We start from the raw sequence: 24,802 nt of genomic DNA on the forward strand, positions 1-24,802 counted from the left end.
TCTAGAGCCTCAAAGCTGAAGGGAGGGACAAATGGGAAGATGGTCCCAGGTGGGAATGCCAAATACTAGAAGTCTTAGCTTTAAGTGGAGAGGGGAAAAGTCTAAAGGAGGTGTGTGAGGAAAGTGGTAAGTACCTGAAATGCACTGCAGTGGAAACACCTATGACAGAACTTTTAAGAGACATTGAGATGGGTACATGAACAGGCAGGGGATGGAGGGATACGGATCATGTGCAGGTAGGTAGGGTTAGTTTAATTTAGCATCATGGCCAAATGGTCTGTTCCTATTCTGTACTGTTCTGTGCTCTGATATGCCTGAGTTCATAAAGTTCTCAGAAATAGTGAAAAAGAGAATAAATGTGAGGGTCATTCTCTGAGATGCATATATTTTAATGCAAGAAGCATAGTGAACAAGGTAGATGAGCTGAGAGCATGGATAGATACTTGGGGTCACGATATTGTGGCAATTAGTGAGACCTGGCTACAGGATGGGCAGGACTGGCAACTTAATGTTCCGGGATACATTTGTTTTAGATGTGATAGATCAGGGGGTAAAAAAGGAGGAGGAGTTGCTCTGCTTGTTAGGGAGGACATTACTGCCGTGAGGTGGCAGGATGGTATGGAGGGATCGACCAGTGAGGCTGTTTGGGTGGAATTGAGGGGTGGAGGAGGCAAGAGGGTGCAAATAGGGGTGTATTACAGACCACCAAATGGGCCAAGGGAATTAGAGGAACAAATTTGTAGGGAGATAACGTATATGTGTGAAAATCATAGGGTAGTGATCATGAGAGATTGTAACTTCCCACACATTGATTGGGATACCCATATGGTTAGAGGGCTGGATGGGCTGGAGTTCGTTAAATGTGTTCAGGATTGTTTTCTAAATCAGTTAGTAGAAGAACCGACTCGGGATGGTGTAATACTGGATCTCCTGTTAGGGAACGAGCTAGGTCTGGTAGCGGACATTAATGTTGGAGAACCAATTGGGTCTAGTGATCATAATTCTGTTAGTTTTAGGGTAGTTTTAAGGAAGAGCAAGGAGAGGCCTAAAGTTGAGGTTCTGGATTGGAAAAGAGCAAATTTCGAAGGAATAAGAAGGGATTTGGGGAGTATTGAGTGGGACAGGATATTTTCAGGTAAGGATGTTAATGAAAAATGGAGGATATTCAAAAAAGAAATTTTGAGGGTACAGAGTAGTTATGTCCCAGTCTGGATCAAAGGAAAGGCTGGAAGTCATAGGGAGGCTTAGTTTTTGAGGAATATTGGAAATTTGGTTAGGAGAAAAAGGGAGGTGTACAAGAGGTATAAAGAGCAGGGAGCTGAGAAGTTGAAGGAGGACTACAAGGAGTGTAGAAGGAATCTTAAGAAAGAAATTAGAAAGGCCAAAAAAAGGCATGAAGAGGCTTTGGCTGACAGAGTAAAAATAAATCCAAAGGGTTTCTATAAGTACATTAAAAGTAAAAGATTAGTGAGAGATAAAATTGGACCCCTTGTAGATAGCGAGGGTAGGCTGAGTGAAAAGTCTGAGAAAATGGGGGAAATTTTGAATGATTTCTTTGCCTCGGTATTCACTAGGGAAAAAAATGTTGAACCAGTTGAAGTAAAGAAAAATAGTGGGGAGGTCATGAAGCATATAAGGATAACCGAGGAGGTAGCGATGGCTGTGTGAAAAAGATAAAGGTGGATAAATCTCCCGGTCCGGACAAAATATTCCCTAGGACACTCAGGGAGGCTAGTGAACAGTTAGTGGGGCCATTAACAGAGATATTTAGGATGTCACTGGCCACGGGGGTGGTACCAAAGGATTGGAGGGTGGCGCATGTGGTTCCTCTGTTTAAGAAAGGATCCAAATGCAAACCTGGGAATTATAGGCCTGTAAGTCTGACGTCTGTGGTGGGCAAGTTGATGGAAAGTGTTCTGAGGGATGCTATTTACAAATTTTTGGAGGTACAGGGATTGATAGGGAGTAATCAGCATGGTTTTGTCAGGGGTAGATCATGTTTGACAAACCTGATTGAGTTCTTCGAGGGGGTTACAAAAAAGGTGATGAAGGGAAAGCTGTGGATGTTGTCTATTTGGAGTTGAGTAAGGCTTTTGACAAAGTTCCCCACAGGAGGTTAGGAAAAAAGGTGGAGGCATTAGGTATAAATAAGGAGGTAGTGAAATGGATTTAGCAGTGGTTGGATGGAAGGTGTCAGAGAGTAGTGGTAGAAAATTGTTTGTCCAATTGGAGGCCGGTGACTAGTGGAGTTCCTCAGGGTTTGGTCCTGGGTCCACTATTATTTGTTATATATATTAACGATCTGGATGTAGGGGTAGAGAATTGGATAAGCAAGTTTGCGGATGACACAAAGATCGGTGGTGTTGTGGACAGTGAGGTAGATTACCGTAGATTAAAAGGTGATTTAGGAAGGCTGGAGGTGTGGGCTGAGAAATGGCTGATGGAATTTAATACAGATAAGTGTGAGGTGCTACATTTTGGAAAGGCAAATTTAAATAGGTCATATACATTGAATGGTAGACAATTGAGGAGTGCAGAGCAACAAAGGGATTTAGGAGTTATGGTAAATAGTACCCTCAAGGCTGATACTCAGGTAGATGGTGTGGTGAAGAAGGCATTTGGAATGTTGGCCTTCATAAATCAGAGTATTGAATTCAAGAGTAGGGAGGTTATGATGAAATTGTACAAGGCATTGGTGAGGCCAAATTTGGAGTAGTGTGTACAGTTTTGGTCACCAAATTATAGGAAAGATATAAACAAAATAGAGAGAGTGCAGAGAAGGTTCACGAGAATGTTGACAGGATTTCAGGGTCTGAGTTACAGGGAAAGGTTGTGCAGACTGGAGCTTTTTTCTCTGGAGCGTAGAAGATTGAGAGGGGACTTGATAGAGGTGTTTAAGATTTTAAAAGGGACAGACAGAGTAAATGTGGATAGGCTTTTTCAATTAAGAAAGGGGGAGATTCAAACTAGAGGGCATGGTTTAAGATTGAAGGGGGAAAATTATAAGGGGAACATGAGGGGAAATTTCTTTACGCAGAGGGTGGTAGGGATGTGGAATGAGCTTCTGGCAGACGTGGTCGAGGCGGGATCATTGGTTACATTTAAGGAAAGACTGGATCATTACATGGATAGGAGGGGACTAGAGGGGTATGGTCAGTGGGACTAGGAGGGTGGGGATTTGCTACGGCATGGACTAGTAGGGCCGAACTGGCCTGTTCTGTGCTGTAAGTGGTTATATGGTTATATAGTTATACAATGGTTATCCATGTCCAGGCTCATATGGGGCCTGAGCTGAAAATATTAAGGGGAAAGGGATGAGTATAAATATATTCAATGGATGGGCTGAATGCCCTGTGCTGTAGGATTCTCTAAATCTGCCTCATGGAAAAGACCTGAGGTAGTAACATGTCAAGTGAAGCACGAAAGTCTGCAGATGCTTTGATTGTGGTTAAAAACACGGAAATGCAGGAGGAGCTCAGTGTCTGTAAGAGATGAAGATAGATATCTGACATTTCCTGCCTGAGCCCTTCTTCGAAGTATGATTAGAAAGCAGATGGACACTGCAAGACCTGCTGAGTTCCTCCAGCATTTCTGTGTTTTTACTATAAACTTTAAAAATTTAAACATGCAGCACCGAAACAGGCCCTTCCAGTCCAAGAGCCCATGCCGCCCAAATACACCCAAATGACCTACAGTCCCCAGTACGTTTTAAGAGTGGGAGGAAACTGGAGCACCCTGGAAAAACCCATGCAGACATGGGAAGGACAAACATACTCCTTACAGACAGTGCTGGATTTGAACATGGTTTGCTGGCGCTGTAATGTTGTGCTAACCGCTACGCTAGCAGAGGCAATGTCATAGGAATGCAGGGAGATCAGACCTGTCCAATATATTGCCCTGGAGGTTTTGGAATGTTTTGGACTTCAACACTTACCTGGCTAGTGTGGCTGTCAACTATTGCACCCACAGGATCCTACCTCCTCAAGGCTGCTAAATATCTGTCCCTCAACCTCCTTTAACTTGGCGAGTTGCTGTGGGAGAGCTGAACTCCTGCTTCTGACGTGACCTTTCTCAAGGTTTGGATATAAAAATACCTTTCATCCAACGGAACAAAGTGGACCTTGTGTGGTTTTGTGAAGATGAGACTTAGAAGGAGATTCGTTACGTGCTTAATACAAGCACAAAACTTTACAATGAAGCTGGGTTTTGACAGCAGCAGAACTGGAGATGAGGAGTAGATGTTTCTCGTCGATAGCGATCAGCATGTTACTCGAGACTTGCATATATCTGAATAAAAAGCATCCCTTCCATTGTTCGACTGAAGGAAAAGTTATATGGCTTCCACTCGTGTCGCTCCACTTTAAATTGGCCTTTGCTACAATCATTATCCAACAAGGCAAACAGTTAGGGTTAGTGTGAATCACAGTAAGGTTAGTTTTTTTAAGTAATGGGTGTCTTGATCTGCCATTCATACCTGCCTTACTGGAACTGGCATAAGTTATAAACTGATTATGCTGCCTGCAAATTACATGTCCTATTAATGTCTGTGAGTAATAACGATTTCCATTGTTACAGCAGCTTACAAGTTTTTTCAGCTGTTTTACAGGTGTATTTTTTTAATGTAAGTAATTTTTTAAAAATGTAGACACACAGGCCCTTTTGGCCCACGAGCCCATGCCACCCAATTACATCCATTTGACCTACAAACCATACGTTTCGAATGATGGGAGGAAACTGGAGCACCCAGAGGAAACACACAGACACGGGGAAACTGTACAAACTCCTTACAGATAGCATGGGATTTGAATCCGGGCTGCTGGTTCTGTGATAGTGTGCCACTAACCACTATGCCCTTAATGTAATAAGAATATTATTATATTCAATTTGACCTTAATGTCATAGAATTATAAAGCACAGAAATGGGCCCTTTCAGCCCATTGTGCCCCTCCTTACCATGATCTCTATCTCGGCTAATCCCATTTGCCTGTATTAGACCTGTAGCTCAACCCCCCCCCCCCCCCCGCCTTTCCTATCTTCCTGTCCAATTTCTTTGAAATGTCATTGCATAGGGCAGCACAGTTAGTGTAGCAGTCAGGATAACGCTGCTACAGCACCAGCGACCCAGGTTCGAGTCCCACGTTGTCTGTAAGGGGTTTGTACGTTCTCCCCGTGTCCACATGGGTTTCCTCTGGGGGCTCCTGTTTCCTCCCACCCTTCAAAACATACAGGGGTTGTAGGTCAATTGGGTGCCACGGGCTCACGGGCTGATAGGGCCTGTTATGGTGCTGTATGTCTAAATTTAAATGCATCTCAACCACCATCTCTGACAGCTCATTCCAAATAACCACCAGCTCCTGTGTGAAAATTTTTCCCCTCCTTTAATATTTTCCCCCTCTCAAGTTACGAGTCATAGATTTGTACAGTGCGGAAACAGGCCCAATCTGTCCTTGCCAAGCAATGTGTCCTTGTCCCATTTGCCTGCGTCCGTCCTACTTCCCTCTAAGCCTTTCCTATCCATGTACCTATCTAAACGTTTTTTGAATTGGCAATTCTCCCCACTTCCAACACTTCCTCAGGCAGTTAGTGGCCATCCATTTCAGTTCCCCATCCCATTCCCTTGCCGACATGTCTGTCCATGGCCTCATGTACTGCCAGACTGACACCACCCATAAATTGGAGGAATAACACCTCATCTTCTGACTGGGCTCTGTCCAACCAGATGGTATTAATATTAACTTCTCTGACTTTCATTAAAACCACCCCCACACACACCCCCTTCTCCATTCCCTGTCTCCTTTTCACACAGTCAGGATAAATTCTACCTAGTCCCTTATCGCATCCAATTAACACTTTTGATGGACTGGATTCCTCCCCCATTGTTTGAATTCTGAGACTTTCTGATATATCCTACTCCTGCCTTTTCTGATTTTTCCTTGAAGAAGGGCTCAGGCCTGAAACGTCGGCGATATATCTTTGTCTCCTATAGATGCTGAAAAGACCACCATTTCGGTATTCTTACTTCCTCAGTCAGCCCATCCCACACCCACACGACCCTCCATGAAGATTTGCTTCTCAGGTCCCTCTTAAATTTTTCCCCTCTCCCCTTAAAACTATGCCCTAGGTTAAAAAAAATTATGACTATTCACCTCAAAATTCTGTATTTAATACCTGTCAATAAAGGAATATTGCATCTTAAGTCTTGAATTTTATAAACTCTATTACAATCCCCTTATCCCCATTAGCCTCCAAAGCTCCATGGAGAAAAGTCCCAGCCTCACCTTGTATAATTCAAGATGGCAAGACCCAGTGACATCCGTGAAGTTTTTCTGCATTTTTTCCAGCTTAATGATATATTTTCTACAGGTGGGTGACCTAAATTGTGCACAGTACACCAGGTGCACCCCTGCTTCTGCACTCAGTTAAAATTTAGACGCATAGCACAGTGACAGGCCCTTCCGGCCCACTTGCCCGTGCTGCCAAAATACCCTAATTAACCTACAACCCCCATACATTTTGAAGGGTGGTAGGAAACCGGAGCACTTGGAGGAAACCCAAGCAGACACGGGGAGAGCGTGCAAACTCCTTACAGACAGCACCGGATTTGAACCCTAGTCTCTTGCGCTGTAATAGCATTCTGCTCTAACTGACTAGGTATGTGATTGAAGGGCGAGCTGGAGGTCAGATACAGGCAAGAGCCCTCAAGGGGCATGAGTGAACCATGCTTCAAAATGCTGACTTCCTATCTTGCCTTAAATATTTGCCCTCGAGTCCCATGGACCCCACCATGGGAGGAATATTCTTATTATCTATCTTTTTATGTCCCTCTTAATTTTAACTGCCTTTAATTAGTTTACTCCTCAGTCTTTTGTACTCCATGGAAAACAAGCCAAGCCTGTTCAATCTCTCCCGATAGCATTCACTTTTGTCTGAACAACTTTTCCTGCTCTGAATACTATACTTTAACCTAAAAGAAAAATCAGCTTCTGGCTTGACTCCCGACCCCTGCAAATCCAAATATATTGATAATCGAAAAACTTTAAAGGCTGAAATAAGTCCAGGAAAGACTTACAGTGAACAATAGTTGAAGTACATCATGCACATTACATTTTTATGTATTATTACGTGAGAATAAAAAGAACATTGAACCGATCAGGCAGCAGCTGTTCAAAGGGTTAATATTTCCAGTGGTTAAAAAGGTTAACTGCTTCTCTCTTTACTGATGTTTGGACTCCCTGTATCTCAGTTTTTGGAGAAGGGGTTTAAGTATTCCACGATTTTTATATGGAAATAATTGCTCCCTAGTTTCCTAATTTTATTTATGGTTGGCTGATAAATAAAATTAGGAATGAGCCATTTTCAATCTTTAATTTGGCTCAAAGTGTATGGGCCCCCTTCCCTCTGAAGCAGTCATTTGATTGGTTCTTTCCGTGCTTCTCTCCTACCCACTGCTTTAAAAACATGGAAGATATTCTATGATTTCAGTCCGTGGGCCCCCTTGAATGTGCTGTGCCGGTCCCTGTTGAGAGTGGCTGGTCTAGATTGACCCAGAGAAAACATTGCCCAAAAAATATGCACTCAAATAAAATAATTTTGTTAATTAAACAATTATAATGCAACACAATTGTAACTCCAGTGACTCAGGTTTGAATCCCATGCTGTTTGTAAGGACTTTGTACATTCTCCCCTTGTCTGCATGAGTTTCCTCCGTGTGTTCCGGGTTCCTCCCACCTTCCAAAAATGTAAAAGGTTGTAGGTTCATTGGGTGTAATTGGACAGCATGGGCTCATGGACCAGAAGGGTCTGTTACCCTGGTGTATCTCAAAATTAAATTTAAATAAACAAAATGTTGAAAGCAGGCATAGTTGACACTTCAGTTTGGAGAACGGTTTGAACCTGAAACGTTACCTCTGTTTCTCTCCACAGATGCTGCCTGCTGTGTGTTCCCAGCTTTACTGTTATTTCAGATTTCAGGCATTCACAGTTTTTTTAAAATTTGCTAAGTCTCGTTCAATATTTTTGATCATTCTGCATTTGTTTCTCTTAGCTCCAGGTACATGATCCTGGTCCCGGCCCTCTGGATGACTAAGGTACATAAATGGGAGCTGGACTGCATGCAGAGTGTTGTGCTGGAGGAGGAGGAAGAAGAAATGTGGTCCTCAGGTACCCAATGAAGTTTCTACTCCTTAAGAAAGAAAAGAAAACTTCCCCAATTCACTTTATGGAGGGTGAAGTGGTTAACGTTTCAGACCTGTGACTGGTCAGCAGAATTTTATTCCCACTTCTACCCTTTAAGCTGTCTCCCTGTGGCATCTCTGTGTGATGGGACAAAGCACTGATTTGAGGCTGCTTCCCAGAATAAAGAACTTGCATCTTTCACGACATGGAGCATCTTGGAACCAATTCAGTTATCTATGAACGTGAGGTTCCTATTAATTTGTAGGCAGTGGCTTCAGGTATGGAACACCTCCATGAGTAGTGATGCAACAACATTTTTTAATCAGTTTGCGGGGTTTATTACTTTATCTGAAATTGCCCTCCCCGGATCACACCTCAGTCATATCCCTGGGTATGTGACTGAAGGGCGAGCTGGAGGTCAGATACAGACAAGAGCCCTCAAGGGGCATGAGTGAACCATGCTTAAGTTTATGTTATTGTGCAGTCAGTTTGTTTACATTCATTATTTGTTTACAGTTCTTTATTTACACTGTGAACAGTTTTTTGGCATTACCAATAAGTGGTTATTCTGCCTGGCCCGCAGGAAAAAGAATCTCAGGGCTGTATGTAATGTCATGTACGTACTCCGACAATAAATCAGAAATCTGTGTGTCGAAAATGCAGTGATCGAGGTTGTTTTGTGGGCAAACTAGTAAACATCCAATACATTGTGGAACAAGTACAAAAGTGTTGGGTTACAGAGAGAGTTTGTACGTTCTCCCCGTGTCTTCATGGGTTTTCCCCGGGGACTCCAGTTTTCTCCCACTATTCAAAAACATATCAGGAAGGTGTAAGTTCATTGGGGATAAATTTGGATGCACGGGCTCGTGGGCCGAAGTGACCTGTTACCATGCTGTATGTCGAATTTTTTTTAAATTAAATCAGTCAACATAATTTTGTTATTTTGGGGGTCATTCAGGAGTTTGATAATGACAGGAAAGAAACTGTCCTTGAACCTGGAGGTGCGTAATTTCACACTCCTGAATCTTCTTCCTGATGGGAGTGGGGTGAAGAGAGTGTGGCTGGGGTGGGATGAATCTTTCAATATAGTCGGAGTCGATGGAAGTGGTGGATGGGGTGGTGTGTGTGAGGGTCTGAGCCACGTTCACAACCCTCTGCAGCTTCTTGAGGTGTTTTGCAGAACAGTTCCTGTTCCACGCAGTGATGCACCATGACAGGATGTTTTCAATGCTGTCCCTGCAGAAGTTGTTGAGGGATGCTGGTGGCATGCCAAATTGGCTCAGGCTTCTGGTGAGCTTTTTTTGGCCATGGCATCGAAGTGGATGGACTGTGACAAATGGCTAGAGATTTTTACCCCTAGGAACTTAAAGTTGACAGTCACAAGGTGTAGAGTAAAACTAAAGGCCAGAGGTTTAAGACGAAAGATTTAGATATACAGCACGGTAACAGGCCATTTTGACCAGTGGAAGCTGAGGGTGAGTATATGGAAGGAGCTGTCAGAGGAAGTGGTAGAGGCAGGTACAATTACAATGATCAACATATGTTTGGGCAGGTTAATGGATAGGAAAGGTTTAGATATTGGCCAACTGCAGGCAAATGGAACTGGCTCAGATGAGCACCTTGGTTGGCATGGATTCTTTGGCTTGGCTTTGCGGACGAAGATTTATGGAGGGGGTAAATGTCCACGTCAGCTGCAGGCTCGTTTGTGGCTGACAAGTCCGATGCGGGACAGGCAGACACGGTTGCAGCGGTTGGGGGAAAATTGGTTGGTTGGGGTTGGGTGTTGGGTTTTTCCTCCTTTGCCTTTTGTCAGTGAGGTGGGCTCTGCGGTCTTCTTCAAAGGAGGTTGCTGCCCGCCAAACTGTGAGGCGCCAAGATGCACGGTTTGAGGCGATATCAGCTGTAAGGTAAAAACATCATGAGATGGGACCTCAAGATTTCGACTCAGTCTGGTGTCTGACTCACTCATTCATGAACAAAGCAGACCTAACACAGCCCACTGGCGGTGGTCAATGTGGCAGGCACCAAGAGATTTCTTTAGGCAGTCCTTGTACCTTCTCTTTGGTGCACCTCTGTCACGGTGGCCAGTGGAGAGCTCGCCATATAACACGATCTTGGGAAGGCGATGGTCCTCCATTCTGGAGACATGACCCACCCAGCGCAGCTGGATCTTCAGCAGCGTGGACTCGATGCTGTTGACCTCTGCCATCTCGAGTACTTCGACGTTAGGGATGAAAGCGCTCCAATGAATGTTGAGGATGGAGCGGAGACAACGCTGGTGGAAGCGTTCTAGGAGCCGTAGGTGATGCCGGTAGAGGACCCATGATTCGGAGCCGAACAGGAGTGTGGGTATGACAACGGCTCTGTATACGCTTATCTTTGTGAGGTTTTTCAGTTGGTTGTTTTTCCAGACTCTTTTGTGTAGTCTTCCAAAGGCGCTATTTGCCTTGGCGAGTCTGTTGTCTATCTCGTTGTCGATCCTTGCATCTGATGAAATGGTGCAGCCGAGATAGGTAAACTGGTTGACCGTTTTGAGTTTTGTGTGCCCGATGGAGATGTGGGGGGGCTGGTAGTCATGGTGGGGAGCTGGCTGATGGAGGACCTCAGTTTTCTTCAGGCTGACTTCCAGGCCAAACATTTTGGCAGTTTCTGCAAAACAGGACGTCAAGCGCTGAAGAGCTGGCTCTGAATGGATTACATTGGGGCAAAAGGCCTGTCTCCATGCTGTACAACCCATGCATCCATTTAAAAAAATTGAATTTGCACAGATCAGCAGGGCAGGGCAGGCCAATGGATATTACCGAATAATAACTACTGTGGGCTATCGTACCCTCATGGGCTTGGTTGTTTCAGTTTTAGTTGAGGGATAAATTCTGCACCAATACATTGGAAAGTAACTGCACTTCTAAATGTGTTCTATTGGCTGTGAAGCACATCGAGGCAGAGGGAGCTAATGAAAGGCATTGGGGATGTGCAAATTCTAGCTTTCTTTCGATAAGGTACCACATGGAAGGTTAGTTAGGAAGGTGCAGTCTTTAGGTATAAATTTTGAGATAGTCAAATGGATTGAACATTGGCTGAAAGGGAGAGGCCAGAGAGTGGTAGTGGATAATTGTCTGTCAGGTTGGAGGCCGGTGACCAGTGGTGTGCCTCAATGATCTGTATTGGGCCCATTGTTGTTCGTTATATACATTAATGATCTAGATGATGGGGTGGTGAATTGGATTAGTAAATATGCAGACGATACTAAGATAGGTGGAATAGTGGATAATGAAGAAGGTTTTCAAGGATTGCAGAGGGATTTGGGCTGCTTAGAAAAGTGGGCTGAAAAATGGCAGATGGAATTTAATGCTGATAAGTGTGAGGTGCTTCATTTTGGTAAGAAGAATCAGAATAGGACATATGTGGTAAATGGGAGAGCATTGAGGAATACAGAAGAGCAGAAAGATTTAGGAGTGACGGTACATCGTTCCCTGAAGGTAGAAACTCACGTGAATAGGGTGGTGAAGAAGGCTTTTAGTATGCTGGCCTTTATCAATCATTGCATGGAATATAGGAGTTGGGAGGTGATGTTGAGATTGTATAAGACGTTGGTGCGGCCTAATTTGGAGTTCTGTGTGCAGTTCTGGTCGCCTAATTATAGGAAGGATATAAACAGAGTGGAGAGAGTGCAGAGAAGGTTTACCAGAATGTTGCCTGGGTTTAAGCATCTGGAGTATGGGGAGAGATTGGACAGATTGGGTCTTTATTCTTTGGAGCGTAGAAGATTGAGAGGGGATTTGATAGAAGTATTTAAGATTATGAAAGGGATAGACAGAATGGATGTGGATAGACTATTTCCGTTAAGAGGAGGAAGGTTTAAAACAAGAGGACATGAGTTAAGAATTAAGGGGCAGAGGTTTAGAGGTAACATGAGGGGGAACTTCTTTACTCAGAGAGTGGTAGCTGTGTGGAATGATCTTCCGGGAGATATAGTGGCGGCGGAGTCAATTGTATTATTTAAGAAAAGGTTGGACAGGTATATGGATGAGAGGAAGATGGAGGGTTATGGGCATTGTGCAGGGAGGTGGGATTAGAAAGGGGTGTTTGGTTCGGTGCGGACTAGAAGGGCCTAATGGCCTGTTTCCGTGCTGTAATTGTTATGTTATGTTATATGTCTATAATTTGAACGCAACTCAGAAAACTCAATTAATTGAAAGCAGGGAATCATTGTTTGTGAAGTTAGTCTTCAAAGTTCAGAGTACATACATGACTTCACATATAACTGCAAGGTTCTTTTTACCTGCGATCAGAAAGAATTTCTACTTATCGGTAGTGCAAAAAAAACTGTACTCAAGAAAAGATAAGTCTACAAAAGAGAAAAATTTAAATAAAGAAAGAACAGTAAACAAACTGTGCAATACAGAAAAAAAAATATTCAGGAATAAATAATGTTGTGGAGGAGTCTGATGGTGGAGGGGGAGCAGCTCTTCCTGAGAGTCTTGTGACACCGAGACCTCTTTCCTGATGGTAATAGCGAGAACAGAGCGTGTCCTGGGTAGTGTGGATCCTTGATGATTGCTGCTGCTCTCTGACAACAGTGTTCCCTGTAGATGCTCTCACTGTTGGGGAGGGGGTTTGCCTGTGATGTCCTGGGCTATGTCCAATACCATTTGCAGGGCTTTCTGCTGAGAGGTATTGGCGCCCCCATACCATCTGTGGAAGTTTGCCAAGTATTGCTAACCATCCAGTCAGCAGGGTATCATGTGAAGATGCTGATTTATGAGTTGACTTGCAGATGCTATTAAAGATACAGATGACCAGATGAATAAGGGAAATGTGGGTGAAGCAATTCTGAGTTTCACAAATCTGTTGGCATGGACCCACGTCTTCAATTAAAGGCTGAGTTATGTCATGTACAGTGTTCTTGGGAGAAGGGCTGATTCATGCAGCTGGATGATTTAAAAATGAGATCACTTTAATAGTTTCTTCAGCTGGTGAGATGAACCAGGGTGTCCAGGCGAATGATCTGAAAGGCACTGACGTTTCTACCCATGCCAGTACTGTTACCTCAGATAGTCTCCAGCTGTCTAACCATAGCCCTCCTATTTCTCATCTGTACCCTGATGCATCCTAGGCAGTATCAGTAGGATACATAGTTTCAGTTTCCATATGCTGACCTCTCTTGCCTGTCCAGATTTTCTTGTTTCCTCAAAACAATGTAAAAGCTGAGACCATTCTCCCAGGTTCTCTCACTTAACTTTCTCCCCAGACTATTTCTGTAGCTGCCGGAGTCTATTACAGAAACAGGGTCTTCAGTTCATCATCCATGCCAAGAATTGGATTAGATACTCTTTATTGTCATATAGTCAAAAGAAAATGTAATATTGCACAAAATTGCCTTTAGTCTGCCACAAGATAGACAAAGATTTGCCATTAGCTTTGCCCATTACAGTCAGAGAAAGAGAAGCAAAGTTGCTGTAAATTACATTTTTTTTTCAAAGATAAATAGATTAGTGCAAAGGAAGAGAAAGTGAGACGGTGTCTGTGGTTCATTGTCCATGTGAAGGGAGAATGGCCTGGGTGGTGGGGATCCTTGAGGAAAGAATGAAACATGAAAGTCTGCAGATTCACAAATTCTGGAGGAACTCAGTCAGTCTTCCAGTGTCCAGAATCAGAATTTATTGTCATTAATAAGTCACAAAATTTTTTGTTTTGTGGCAGCATCACAGAGCAAACATTTATATGAACCACCTTACAACAATAAATAAAAATTGTGCAGGAAAAGTCAAAGTTAGGGAGTGTTTTTGGTTCATTGTTCATTCAGGAATCTGATGGCAGAGGGGAAGATGTTGTCCTTGTGCCACTGAGTGCTCGTCTTCAGGCTCCAGTACCTTTTCCCCGAAGGTAGCAGAGTGAAGAGGGCATGGCCTGGGTGGTGGGGGGGTCTTTGAGGATAGAGGCTGCATTTTTAAGACTCTGCCTCTTGTAGGTGTCCTCAATGGAGTCTGGTGTCCATGATGTCACAGGCTGAGTTAACAACCCTCTGGAGTTTGTTCTTGCCCTGAGCGTTGGCACCTTCATACCCGAGAGTGATACAACCAGACAGAATGCTCTCCACAGTCCACCTGTAAAAGATTTTGAGTCTTCAGTGGCGTACCGAATCTCCTCAAACACTTCACAAACTATAGCTGTTCAAGAGCCTTCTTCATGATTGTATCGACATGGAGGCTCCTTGGAGATGTTGGCACCCAGGAATTTGAAGTACTTCACCCTCTCCACTACTGAGCCTTCAATGAGGACTGGATCGTGTTCCCCTGACTTCCTCCTGAAGCCCACAATCATCTCCTTGCTTTTGATCCATAAAGATATATAACCAAAGTTTCAGGCACAAGCCCTTCTTCGAGGTAAAAAAAAAATGATAGCAAAAAAAGGCTGTGGAAAGGGAAGAATGGGAGGGGAGAGAGTGCAGACCAACAGACAAAAGGCATTGATTGGATAAGAGGACAGGAGAGAGGAAAGTTGAGAATTGATTTGGGGAGGGGGTTATTTCTGGCTCTGTGAAAGGAGATGAAAAGTAGAGAGAGAACAATAAAATGAGACATGGGGAAAGATGGGGGAGGGAAGGGGGCTAATGGAAACAGAGAAGTCCCTATGTTAATTCCATCTTGGTGGAGAGTGCCCCAACAAAATATTAGGAGTTGTTTCTCCAATTTACAGGTAGTCTTCAAGTTTATTTTCCAATCACTATTTGGCTTCAGCAAGAAAGTATTTTGGCACATATGTACCTTGTGGAATTTGTGTAATTAAACAAGATTCAGCAGACATTAAGATGTGAAACAAATACAAAGGGCCAGAGAAGTGGACGTTGTTTGTACAATTCAATCAGGAAAATCCAAAGGAAGAAGGAGTGATAAAGTTCACGAAGCCAGGGAGTTGAAAGGGATGTCAAGCACTATTTAATGAGATAATTCTGGCAAAAGCAGTAACAATGCTCATGGATCTGGAAGCTCAGCAGATTATTTGACTAATTATGGCTCATACAATTTTTAATTGACATGCATTACAATAGGTAAGGACTGACATGTCATGTTACTTCATGAGTTATTGTCTAGGAACTGTGCAACTGCAGTTATTAAATTGTCCCTTCAACAGCAACAAATTACAAAGATCCCCAACCCTTAGATGCTGCCAGACCTGCTGAGGTCCTCCAGCAGATTATTGTTGGAACAACAACTTACAATTAATTGCACACTGCCTTTAACATAATGAAGAATTTAAAATTACTATAAATTACATTTTTTTAAAAAGATAAATAAATGAGTGCAAAAGGAAAGAAAGTGAGGTCGTGACTGTGGTTCATTGTCCGTTCAGAAATCTGATGGCGGGGTGGGGGGATGAAGCTGTTTTTGTGTCGCTGGGTGTTGATCTTCAGATTCCTGTACCTCCTTCCCAATGGTAGCAGTGAGAAGAGGGCATGGCCTGGATAGTGGCGGTCCTTGAGGATAGAGTCTGTTTTCTTGAGACACCGTATCCTGCAGATGTCCTCAATGGAGTGAAGATTGAATGCTGATGTGAGTACCCCTGGATGTCAAGCCTCAACCTTATCAAAATATTATACCAAGTCACATAGAGAGATTACCTTAGACACTGGTAGCTTCATGAAACCTGAAAGGTGCATTCTTTGTGCTCAGGGTGGGAATTATAGAGATTAGGATCTTGGCAGCCGAAGGCTGCCTTATGGATATGCGATGGTGAAATTTGGGCATGAACTAGAGCTTAGAATTGGTGGAGGGTGGAGATCTTGAATAATTATGTGATTGGAGAGGACTATTTGAAAAAAGGATTTGAGAGGCTCCAGAAGTATTTAAAATCAAGGATAATAATTTTCAAGGCAAGACCTTAATGAAGGCCAGTGAGTGTAGAGCTAATAGCTATAGATTTATTCGGGGTGCATGCAACCGATTTTGAGTTTATTGAGCTTGGCTCAGGAAGGGTGACCAGGAGTGTATTGTATAGATCGAGTCTGGGCCAGAGGCAGAACCAGGTGACGGTATGGTGGCATGAACATGTGACCTAAGACTCATCTTAACAGCAGCAAGTTTGAGAACACTCTTTAGCTTCAGACAGTTATCAGAGAAAGGGATAAAAGCAGAAAACCCTGAAAACAACACAAGGTCATGGGTACATGATCTACCCCATGTCCCATGGTAGGGGAGTAAAGGGCACAACTTCAGGATTGAAGAGCGCAGAGGAATTCCTTTAGCCTGAGAACAGTGAACGTCTGGGATTTGCTGCCATGGATGGCTGTGGAAGCCAGGAAATAACATTGCTGGAGAAACTCAGCAGGTCAAACAGCGTCCTTTATGTAGCAAAGGTAAAGATGCAGAACTAACATTTTGGGCTTAAGCCTTTCATCAAGGTATCTTTATCTTTGTTCTAGAATGTACACTGTTTGACCTGCTGAGTTTCTCCAGCATTGTGTTTTTACTTCAATCACGGTGTCCTGTTTTACTTCTTGTGGAGGCAAGTTTGCTGGGTGTATTTAAGGCAGAGATTGACAGGTATCTGAATAGTCAGGGTGTCAAAGGTTATGGGGAGAAGGCCGGGGAGTGGGGCTGGGTGGGAGAATGGATCAGTTCATGATGGAATGGCGGAACAAACTCAATGGGCCGCATGGCCTACTTCTGCTCCTATATCTTACGGACTTACGAGACATATCTCTTTTTCTTTCCATACATGCTACAGGCCTGCTGAATGTTTCCAGCATTTTCTGCTTTTATTTCAGGTTTCAAACATCTACATTTTTATTTTAAAAATCAGATGAAGAAATGCAATTGATGACTGGGCACAGTTTGTGTACAGTTAAGCATCAAACGCCTGTTTCCAAGCATTTAAAAGACTTATCAAATTATTCACAGTACAAAGGCCATGTACAATGACCTATCTGGACACACATCTCCTCACTTGTCAGGAAGGCGCAACAGTAACCTGTTTCACATTGGCTAACCAGTAAATTGGCGGTTCAACTAACCAGTTCAAAATAGCATTTTTGCCGTTCACACTGGACCAATGTTAACTGGTTCTGTGCACCCTTTCACACTCACCACCCGGCATCACAGAGCAAAGGGGCGTCTATCCTCCAGGGAGGATGTCCTGCATATCCCCTGTCCCTTTTACACTCAGCTAACTGTTACACCGGTTGAAAACAAATCGGTGATGGTACACCCTCAGGGCAATCTGACATCTATGTGCCGGTTCGTGAGCATTCACACTGGCACGTTAACCGGTAGATTGGTGGCTAATTGCTGGGTTAACGTGCCAGTGTGAATGGGTCTACTGACTGCACTTCCTGGGAAGACTGAAGTGGGCAAGGCTACTGTCCATCACTACGTCAACCTTCTACAAGAGCTCTATTGAGAGCGTCTAGGCTGGCTGTATCACTGTGTGGTACAATTGCTGCAGAGAAATGGATCGGAGGTCAATCCACAGGAGCACAAGAGTGGGAGAGAGGATCACTGGATTCTCCAACTCCTTCCCCTCCCCCCACCCCCCCCCCCCCCCATCGACGTGATCTACTGGGATCATTGTTTGAAGAGGGCGTACAAAATCATTGAGGACCCCTTCCACCCCGCACACAGCATCTTTCAGCTGCTCCCATGGGGAAGAGGTAGCGGAGTATCAAAGCCAGCACCACCAGGCTGAGGAACAGCTTCTTCTCACGGTCAGTGAGACTGCTGAACTGCTAAAACAATCCCCCCGATGCTACGAATTAATTATTTATTTTTAACATATGCATATAGGACATGTAATTAGGTTCTGTGTATATGCATCATTTGTCTGCATGTATGCTCTGTCTGTATGTGTACTTGCAGTGTTTTGTACTGTGGGTGATGAACTTGAATTTGAAAGACACAGTACACCAAATCGCCTCATGCCCTATAAATGACAATAATTCTTGTAGATCACAGAGCATCAGCTCATGCTGAAAGAGAGATCACTAATCCTGTCTAATTCTCTTCCATACCCTCACCTGGTTCTGCCTCAGACCTTCTATTAACCCCAGATTCCATCAGTCCAAAACACTCCTAGTCAGCCTTCCTCAGTAAATTCAAATTCAGTTGCATGCACACACCAACCCCTCCCGCCCCAAATAGATCTTCAGCCATGAGCTCTACACTCAACGCTTTCATTATGAAAGGTTTTGACTCGAAAATTATCATCCTTGATTTGAAATACTTTTGGAGATTAGCAATGTAAAACTGCGGTGGGAAACTTGCTGGCTTTAAAGCTCAGCTTAAAATGTCCACATATGTAATCCATTAAAACATAATAATTAGTTCTTGTCAATCACCAGGAACAGGTTCAAAGAGATGCTAAATCATTATGTTCAAGTTTATTTATCATCCGATTGTACAAGTACAACAGCGTTCTCCAGTCCTTGGTTTAAAAACACGCAGACACACAACCAGACATCACACACATACAGACACACAATACACATGCAGGATAAATATACATATATAAAAATAAATATTGTTTAATAAATGGTAGAGCCTCAGGGGGTTGGTATGAGCTGTCCCTTTGGTCATTCAGTATTCTCCCTGCCCGTGGGAAGAAGCTGTTCCTCAGCCTGGTGGTGCTGGCTCTGATCCTCCTGGATCAGTCCTTGCTTCTGAATCTAATTTCCATCTACCCACTTTTAAACACAGCATAGCCAATCAGCCTATCACATCCCTGTTGGCTCTTCGAGAGGACTGGACAATTTGCCCAACTTACCCTGCTCTGATTTCTCTTGTAAATTTTCAATGACTCCCCCAACCCTTATTTCAGGAGGAGGTCACACAAGAGACTAGTGCAGTGGTTCCCAACCTTTTTCTTTCCACTCACATCCCACTTTAAGTAATCCCTAGGCCATGAGTGCTCTGTGATTAGTAAGGGATTGCTTAAGGTGAGATGTGGATGGGAAGGGAAGGTTGAGAGTCATGGCTCTAGACCCAATTGTTCTGAAATATTTTGCTTGTGAAACTCCTTTGGAGTTCTGAAACCATGCACATAATGAGTCAATGAGGGATGATTAAAACAGTGGTTTTTCAGCCAGAGGGTGGTATATATATATATGGAATATGTTGCCACGGGCGGTTGTGGAGGCCAGGTCATTGGCTGTATTTAAGGGAGAAATTGATAGGTTTTTGATGAGCCTGGGTATCAAAGGTTATTGGGAGAAGACCGGGCAGTGGGACTGAGTGGGAAAATGGATCAGCTCATGATTAAATGATGGGGCAGATTCAATGGGCTGAATGGCTTATTTCTGCTCCTAAGTCTTATGAACTGCAAGAACTTCCCATGCAGATTCACACTAAATGGTATCACCATTCTTTCGCTGTTATTTTGTCTAAGTCATGGAACTGCAGAAAGTGCTGTGGGAGCACTTCATTATATGTTCTGCAGCTTGCAAGAAGGCACCTACTCAAGGGTAATTAGAATTGGGCAATAAATTATATCATTGCCAACAACACCCACACTCACATTCACTACATGAATAAAAATTCCTCATGGCAGTGCTCAACCCTGAATCAGAAGCTTGGAACCAGGCCGATCCATTTAGTTATCATTTCAAATACTTTTATTGACTCACTCATTAATCACCTCTGTTCTAACAAAAAATGTCTCTTCTTCTCATCTAAATCTGTTAAATTCATTTCAAAAACCTTCTGATTTACAGTTTTAAGGTATATCTCTCAGGGCTACCTTATCAACTTCTCAATCCTGACGAATCCTGCCCACGAGTTGACAAATTTTAAGAACACACCTCTGAAAACTTTCAGCAATTCCATTTTCTCTCAGACTCATTGGGGTAGTTCTGGCCTTTGTCCAATTATACAAAATGGTGAGATTAACCCTTAGGAGTACTGTTGGTTAAATGTTGCCCATTCTGTAAGTGAAAAAATGATAGTGGGTCTGTCTTCCCTGTTTGAATCCAACAGGATTATTTTAAATGAATTTACTTGGCCAGCACGAACATTATAACCTGACTAGCCTCTTCTTTCTCTCTGCTCTAAATTTCCATAATTCTCTTTGCCCATTTTTACTTTCATTATCTATTTCCAATCAACACTTTCAAAGGGGAACTGAATAGATACTTGAGAAAGAAAATTTCAGCGCTATGGGGAAATTGCCAAGCACTGAATCAAATTAGACTGCTCTTGTGAAGAGGTGATGCAGCATTGAAGGGCTGAATGGAAACATTCCCTCCCCTGAAAGCTCTGTGATGCTGCTCTGCTTTGTACAGAGTTCGAGTGATACCTAAGAGTTGTACACTTTATATGATTGTGATCCACACAGCGTACAAGAGTGGGATAGATCAGCTGATTGAGTAGAGTCACAACAACAACCTTGCACTCAACATCAACAAAACTAAGGAACTAATTGTGGACTTCAGGAAGGGGAAGCCAGGAGAACACGAACCAGTCCCTCATCGAGGGGTCAGCAGTGGGAGAGGTTCAAGGCCCTTCAAATTCGTGGGTCTCAACATCTCTGAGGACTTATTTTGGGGCCATCATGTTGATGCAATTATGAGGAGTTTGAAGCGAGTTGGAATGTCATCAAAGACTTGCAAATTTCTACACATGTACCGTGGAGGCCATTCTGACTGGTTGCTTCACTATCCGGTACGGAGGTGCCAATACACAGGACAGGAAAAGGCCACAGAGGGTTGTAAACTTGGCCAGCACCTTCATAGGCATCAGTCTTCACTCCATTGAGGATATCTTTAAGAGCCGGTGCTTCAAGACAGCAGCTGCTATCATATAGGACCCTCACCATTGCCTTTTAAAAACATTTTTAATTAAGACATACAACGCGGTAACAGGCCAATTCGGCCCCACGAGTCCGTGCCGCCCAAATGACAACCCATTAACCTACACCTCCCCCTGGTAGGTTTTTGAAGGGTGAGAGGAAACCAGAACCCAGGAGAAAACCCACTCAGACATGCGGGAGAATGTGCAAACTCCTTACAGAGACCACGGCATTCAAGCCCAGGTCTGATCCCGATCACTGGCACTGTAAAGGCATAGCGCTAACCACTATGCCAGTCGTGCTGCCCTCTTCTCACTGCTATCATCAGGAAGGAGGTACAGGAGCCTGAGCCAAATGGCTCAGAAAGGATATATGTTAAATCTTTTGGAGCTTTTGAGACTGTTACTAACATGATAGAGGAAAGGGGACAAGTAGATGTGGTATTTTGTTTTTCAGAAGGCCTTTGATAAGGTGCCACACAAGAAGTAATTGAACAAACTTTGAGATTGGGAGTGATGCATTGAGGATTGGATCCTTTTTCTGGTTCGGAGGCTTTCATCAGCAGACCACAGGGATCAGTGCCTGGGTCCCATCGGCTCCTGGTCTCTACCAGTGATTTCAATGAGGAGATTATGTCTTCTATCGTGAAACCAGGTGGCAGCAGAAATTGTGTAAAGAATAGGCAAAGACATGGGAGATTGAACATAATATGGAGAAATCTGAGGTCCTTTGCTGGAAAGTAATGAAAAAACGGTACAGGGCATCCCCAGGTAATGAACAGGTTCTGTTTTATAAACCTCTGTAAGTCAGAAAATACACCACAAAAAGAATTCAATATGGTAACCATACCCTCCACTGTATTGTAACAAATGGCATCAAAAATACAAAAGAAAGATAAGAAGAAGTACTAAGAGTGAAGAGAGCAAGGAAACTAGATCAGATCGAACATATGTACTAAGGTTGGACTCTGGAATTAATTCCGTGCCCAAGAGGTTTTGTGGCTCAATCACTGTGCCTATTCAAGAGGGATCAACAGATTTAGAAATAATGGAATCTAAATATTGGGTCATTATATGAAATTGGCACTGAGGCCAAGATCAGCTGATAGCTCCCTCATTTGTTTTAATTCATGCTTTTGCATCCATTCATGAAGTAGCTCTTGTCCTGGGTCTCCTCAAATCTGGAAAGATACCGGAATCTTATCCTAACCCTAATGCATAGTCATTAAATGTTAACAGCATCATTTAACATTATAGCATCGAATTATGGCCTTCGGACAATAATAACTTTTTTTTTACATAATTGTGAAATTATTTTTTAAAAATATGAAACTGGACCATTAAAGCAGGTACAGGCCATTTGGCCCATGATGTTGTTCTGACCTATATATACCTACTTAACAAATTAGACCTCACATGTGTAACCCCCTACATTTCATGCACCTGTGGTTAGTTTGTTACATTGTGAATCAAGGAATACCTGTAATTTTGAACAGTTGCCTCTTGCCTTTGGAAGTGTCCATCTAATTTATTTTTATGTATAGTCTCAATCCCAAACCATTGAAACTTAGGGACAAGAGTTCGACAGAGATGATATATACTGTTAATCTCTTTCATATCCAACATTAAATACAGGTTTAATGACACAGTCTCTCTCACTTACAAGGTATTTAACTTGTCCCAATCTTACAGATTAAACAAAAATGAAACAAAGTGTTAGTGTACTCAAGTGAAACACAGAAGTCTGCAAATTCTGTGATTGTACTAAAGACACAGAGATGCTGGAGGAACTCAGCAGGTCTTGCAGTGTCCATAGGAGGTAAAGAGATACAACTGACGTTTCAAGCCTGAACCCTTCTTCAAAGTATGAGCAAAAAGCAGGCTGGCATCTGCTTTAAAAGGCTGATGAGAAGGAAAGAGAGGGCAGGGGAGGAGTACAGACTGTCAGAAAAAAGGTGATAATTGGATGGGGATAGGAGGTCAGGAAAGGAAAGTGAATCGGGGCAAGGTGAAAGGATAAAAAGGTAAAGGAGAGAGTCAGAGCTAGACGAAAGGGATAGATGGGGGAGGGGGTGATGTGGGGAGGTTCTAATGGAAACCAGAAGTCAATGTTAATGTCATCCGGATGGAGGGTGCCCATATTGGAATATGAGGTGTTGTTCCTCTATTTTGCAGTAGTGTCAGACTGGAAGTGCATGAGACCATGGACAGAGATGTCAGCAAGGGAATGGGGTGGGCTATTGTGGCAGACAGGGCAGTGATCTCAACTTTCACTGAAGTCTACTCAGCTTTCTTTATCACTCTCATTTTTAATATTCTGTAATGTGGCAAACTTTGCAATCGAGATCCTACTCCCCCACCCCCGGGTTCTGGTAAAGAACTTGAAACCCTATCTCCTTCTGTCTGCTTTCCTTAAAGCATTATGGAGAACTGTAGAAAGCCCAATGAACAAGAATAATGGTGAGTGCTTGATTGGGCTCACAGCAATCTATCCCTCTTTATCATGTGTCCAGAGTAATTTCTGCAGGCCAATTTGGGAGAGTGTCCCCTGTAGGAACATAACTTAGTGGTTCTTTTGTATTGTAAAAGTGCGAAGAGAAACCTTCAATTGTTAAAAAGGCTCATGGTGAATTATCGTAGCCATTGTTCACTCTCTGGCTGGTGAGATAATATTTAACTTGATATTTATTATTAATGAACTCATCTTTTCATTGAAATATTTTCAACTGGGCATCTTATACATCACAAGAAAGGGCTTGCATTTTAGCACTGATTTACACAGTCATTGAAATACAGAAAAAGTCCAAAAATCTGGTTGCCAGAAATCCGAACCACTGGAGAATCCAGATTTCTCAAAAACTCTCAAACTTTTTAAATTTAGCGAGCTTTTGTGTTTGTGCATGCATAAATGCCACAAATGCAAAGAGGTCATGGAAATGAATGAATAAACATTTTTTACTGAATATTTTATATGAATACAGGCAGTGAGAATGTTGAATGACCAAAGGAACTGTTCACACTGACCATCCGAGATTCTCGTACTCATGAAACAATATTTATTTATTTATTTGTACGCATGAATACTTGTCCTGCATATGTATTATTTGTCTGTATGTGTGTTATGTCTGGTTGTGTGTCTGAGTGTTTTTGCACTGAGGGCTGGAGAACTCTGTTTTGCCAGATTGTACTTGTGCAATCAGATGACAATTGACTTGATTTGAAAAAATGTTTCATTAATAAGCTATCAAATTTAACTATTCATCTCTTCTTTATTCTCCTTAAATTTTAAAATTAATGCTTGAGAATCCGGAAAATCAAAAATTGTGGACCGATCCAATCCCAGAGCAGTCTGAATTTTAGGACTTTTGCTGTATTTTGATGTGAAGCCAGGGTTGTTATCCAGGGAAACACTGCAGTCACTTTACACATTGCAAACTCCCACAAAGACAGCACAGTGGTGTTGCCAGCAGAACCACTGTCTCACACCTCTAGTGATTCCCCTTCAATCCTAACATCTGGTGCTGCCTGCATGGAGTACTTTGTGCACATTCTCCATGCAACAGTCTGCCTTTCCCTTGGGTGCTCGAGCTACTTCTCGCATCCAAAGTGTGCCTCTTGGTTATGTAGCCACTATAAATTGCCCTTATGGACATTCGGTCACTCTGAGGGGACTCTTCTTTGCTTCTGTTTCTCTGACTGTAAGGGGAAATATGAATGGCAAAAAAAACACACAGAAATGCTGGAGGAATTCAGCCGATCACGCAGCATCCATAGGAGGAAAAGATATATTACCGACGTTTCAGAACTGAGACCCTCTTCAGGGTATAATGGGAAATCTTTGACTGCCTTAT

The 24,802-nt window shown here is 43.0% G+C and overlaps 1 protein-coding gene across 1 annotated transcript in view; it reads left to right on the forward strand.

The window, feature by feature from the left end:
- The window catches only part of LOC138756814 (TBC1 domain family member 10A), a 125,132-nt gene that overhangs the window by 86,484 nt on the left and 13,846 nt on the right, over positions 1-24,802 (forward strand). The window contains exon 11 of the mRNA XM_069923235.1: positions 8,045-8,160. Coding sequence (XP_069779336.1) covers positions 8,045-8,160 — 116 coding nt within the window. The remainder of the gene's footprint in view (positions 1-8,044; positions 8,161-24,802) is intronic.

The sequence above is a fragment of the Narcine bancroftii genome, chromosome 1, assembly GCF_036971445.1.
Source record: "Narcine bancroftii isolate sNarBan1 chromosome 1, sNarBan1.hap1, whole genome shotgun sequence".
In the NCBI taxonomy this organism is placed as follows: Eukaryota; Metazoa; Chordata; class Chondrichthyes; order Torpediniformes; family Narcinidae; genus Narcine; species Narcine bancroftii.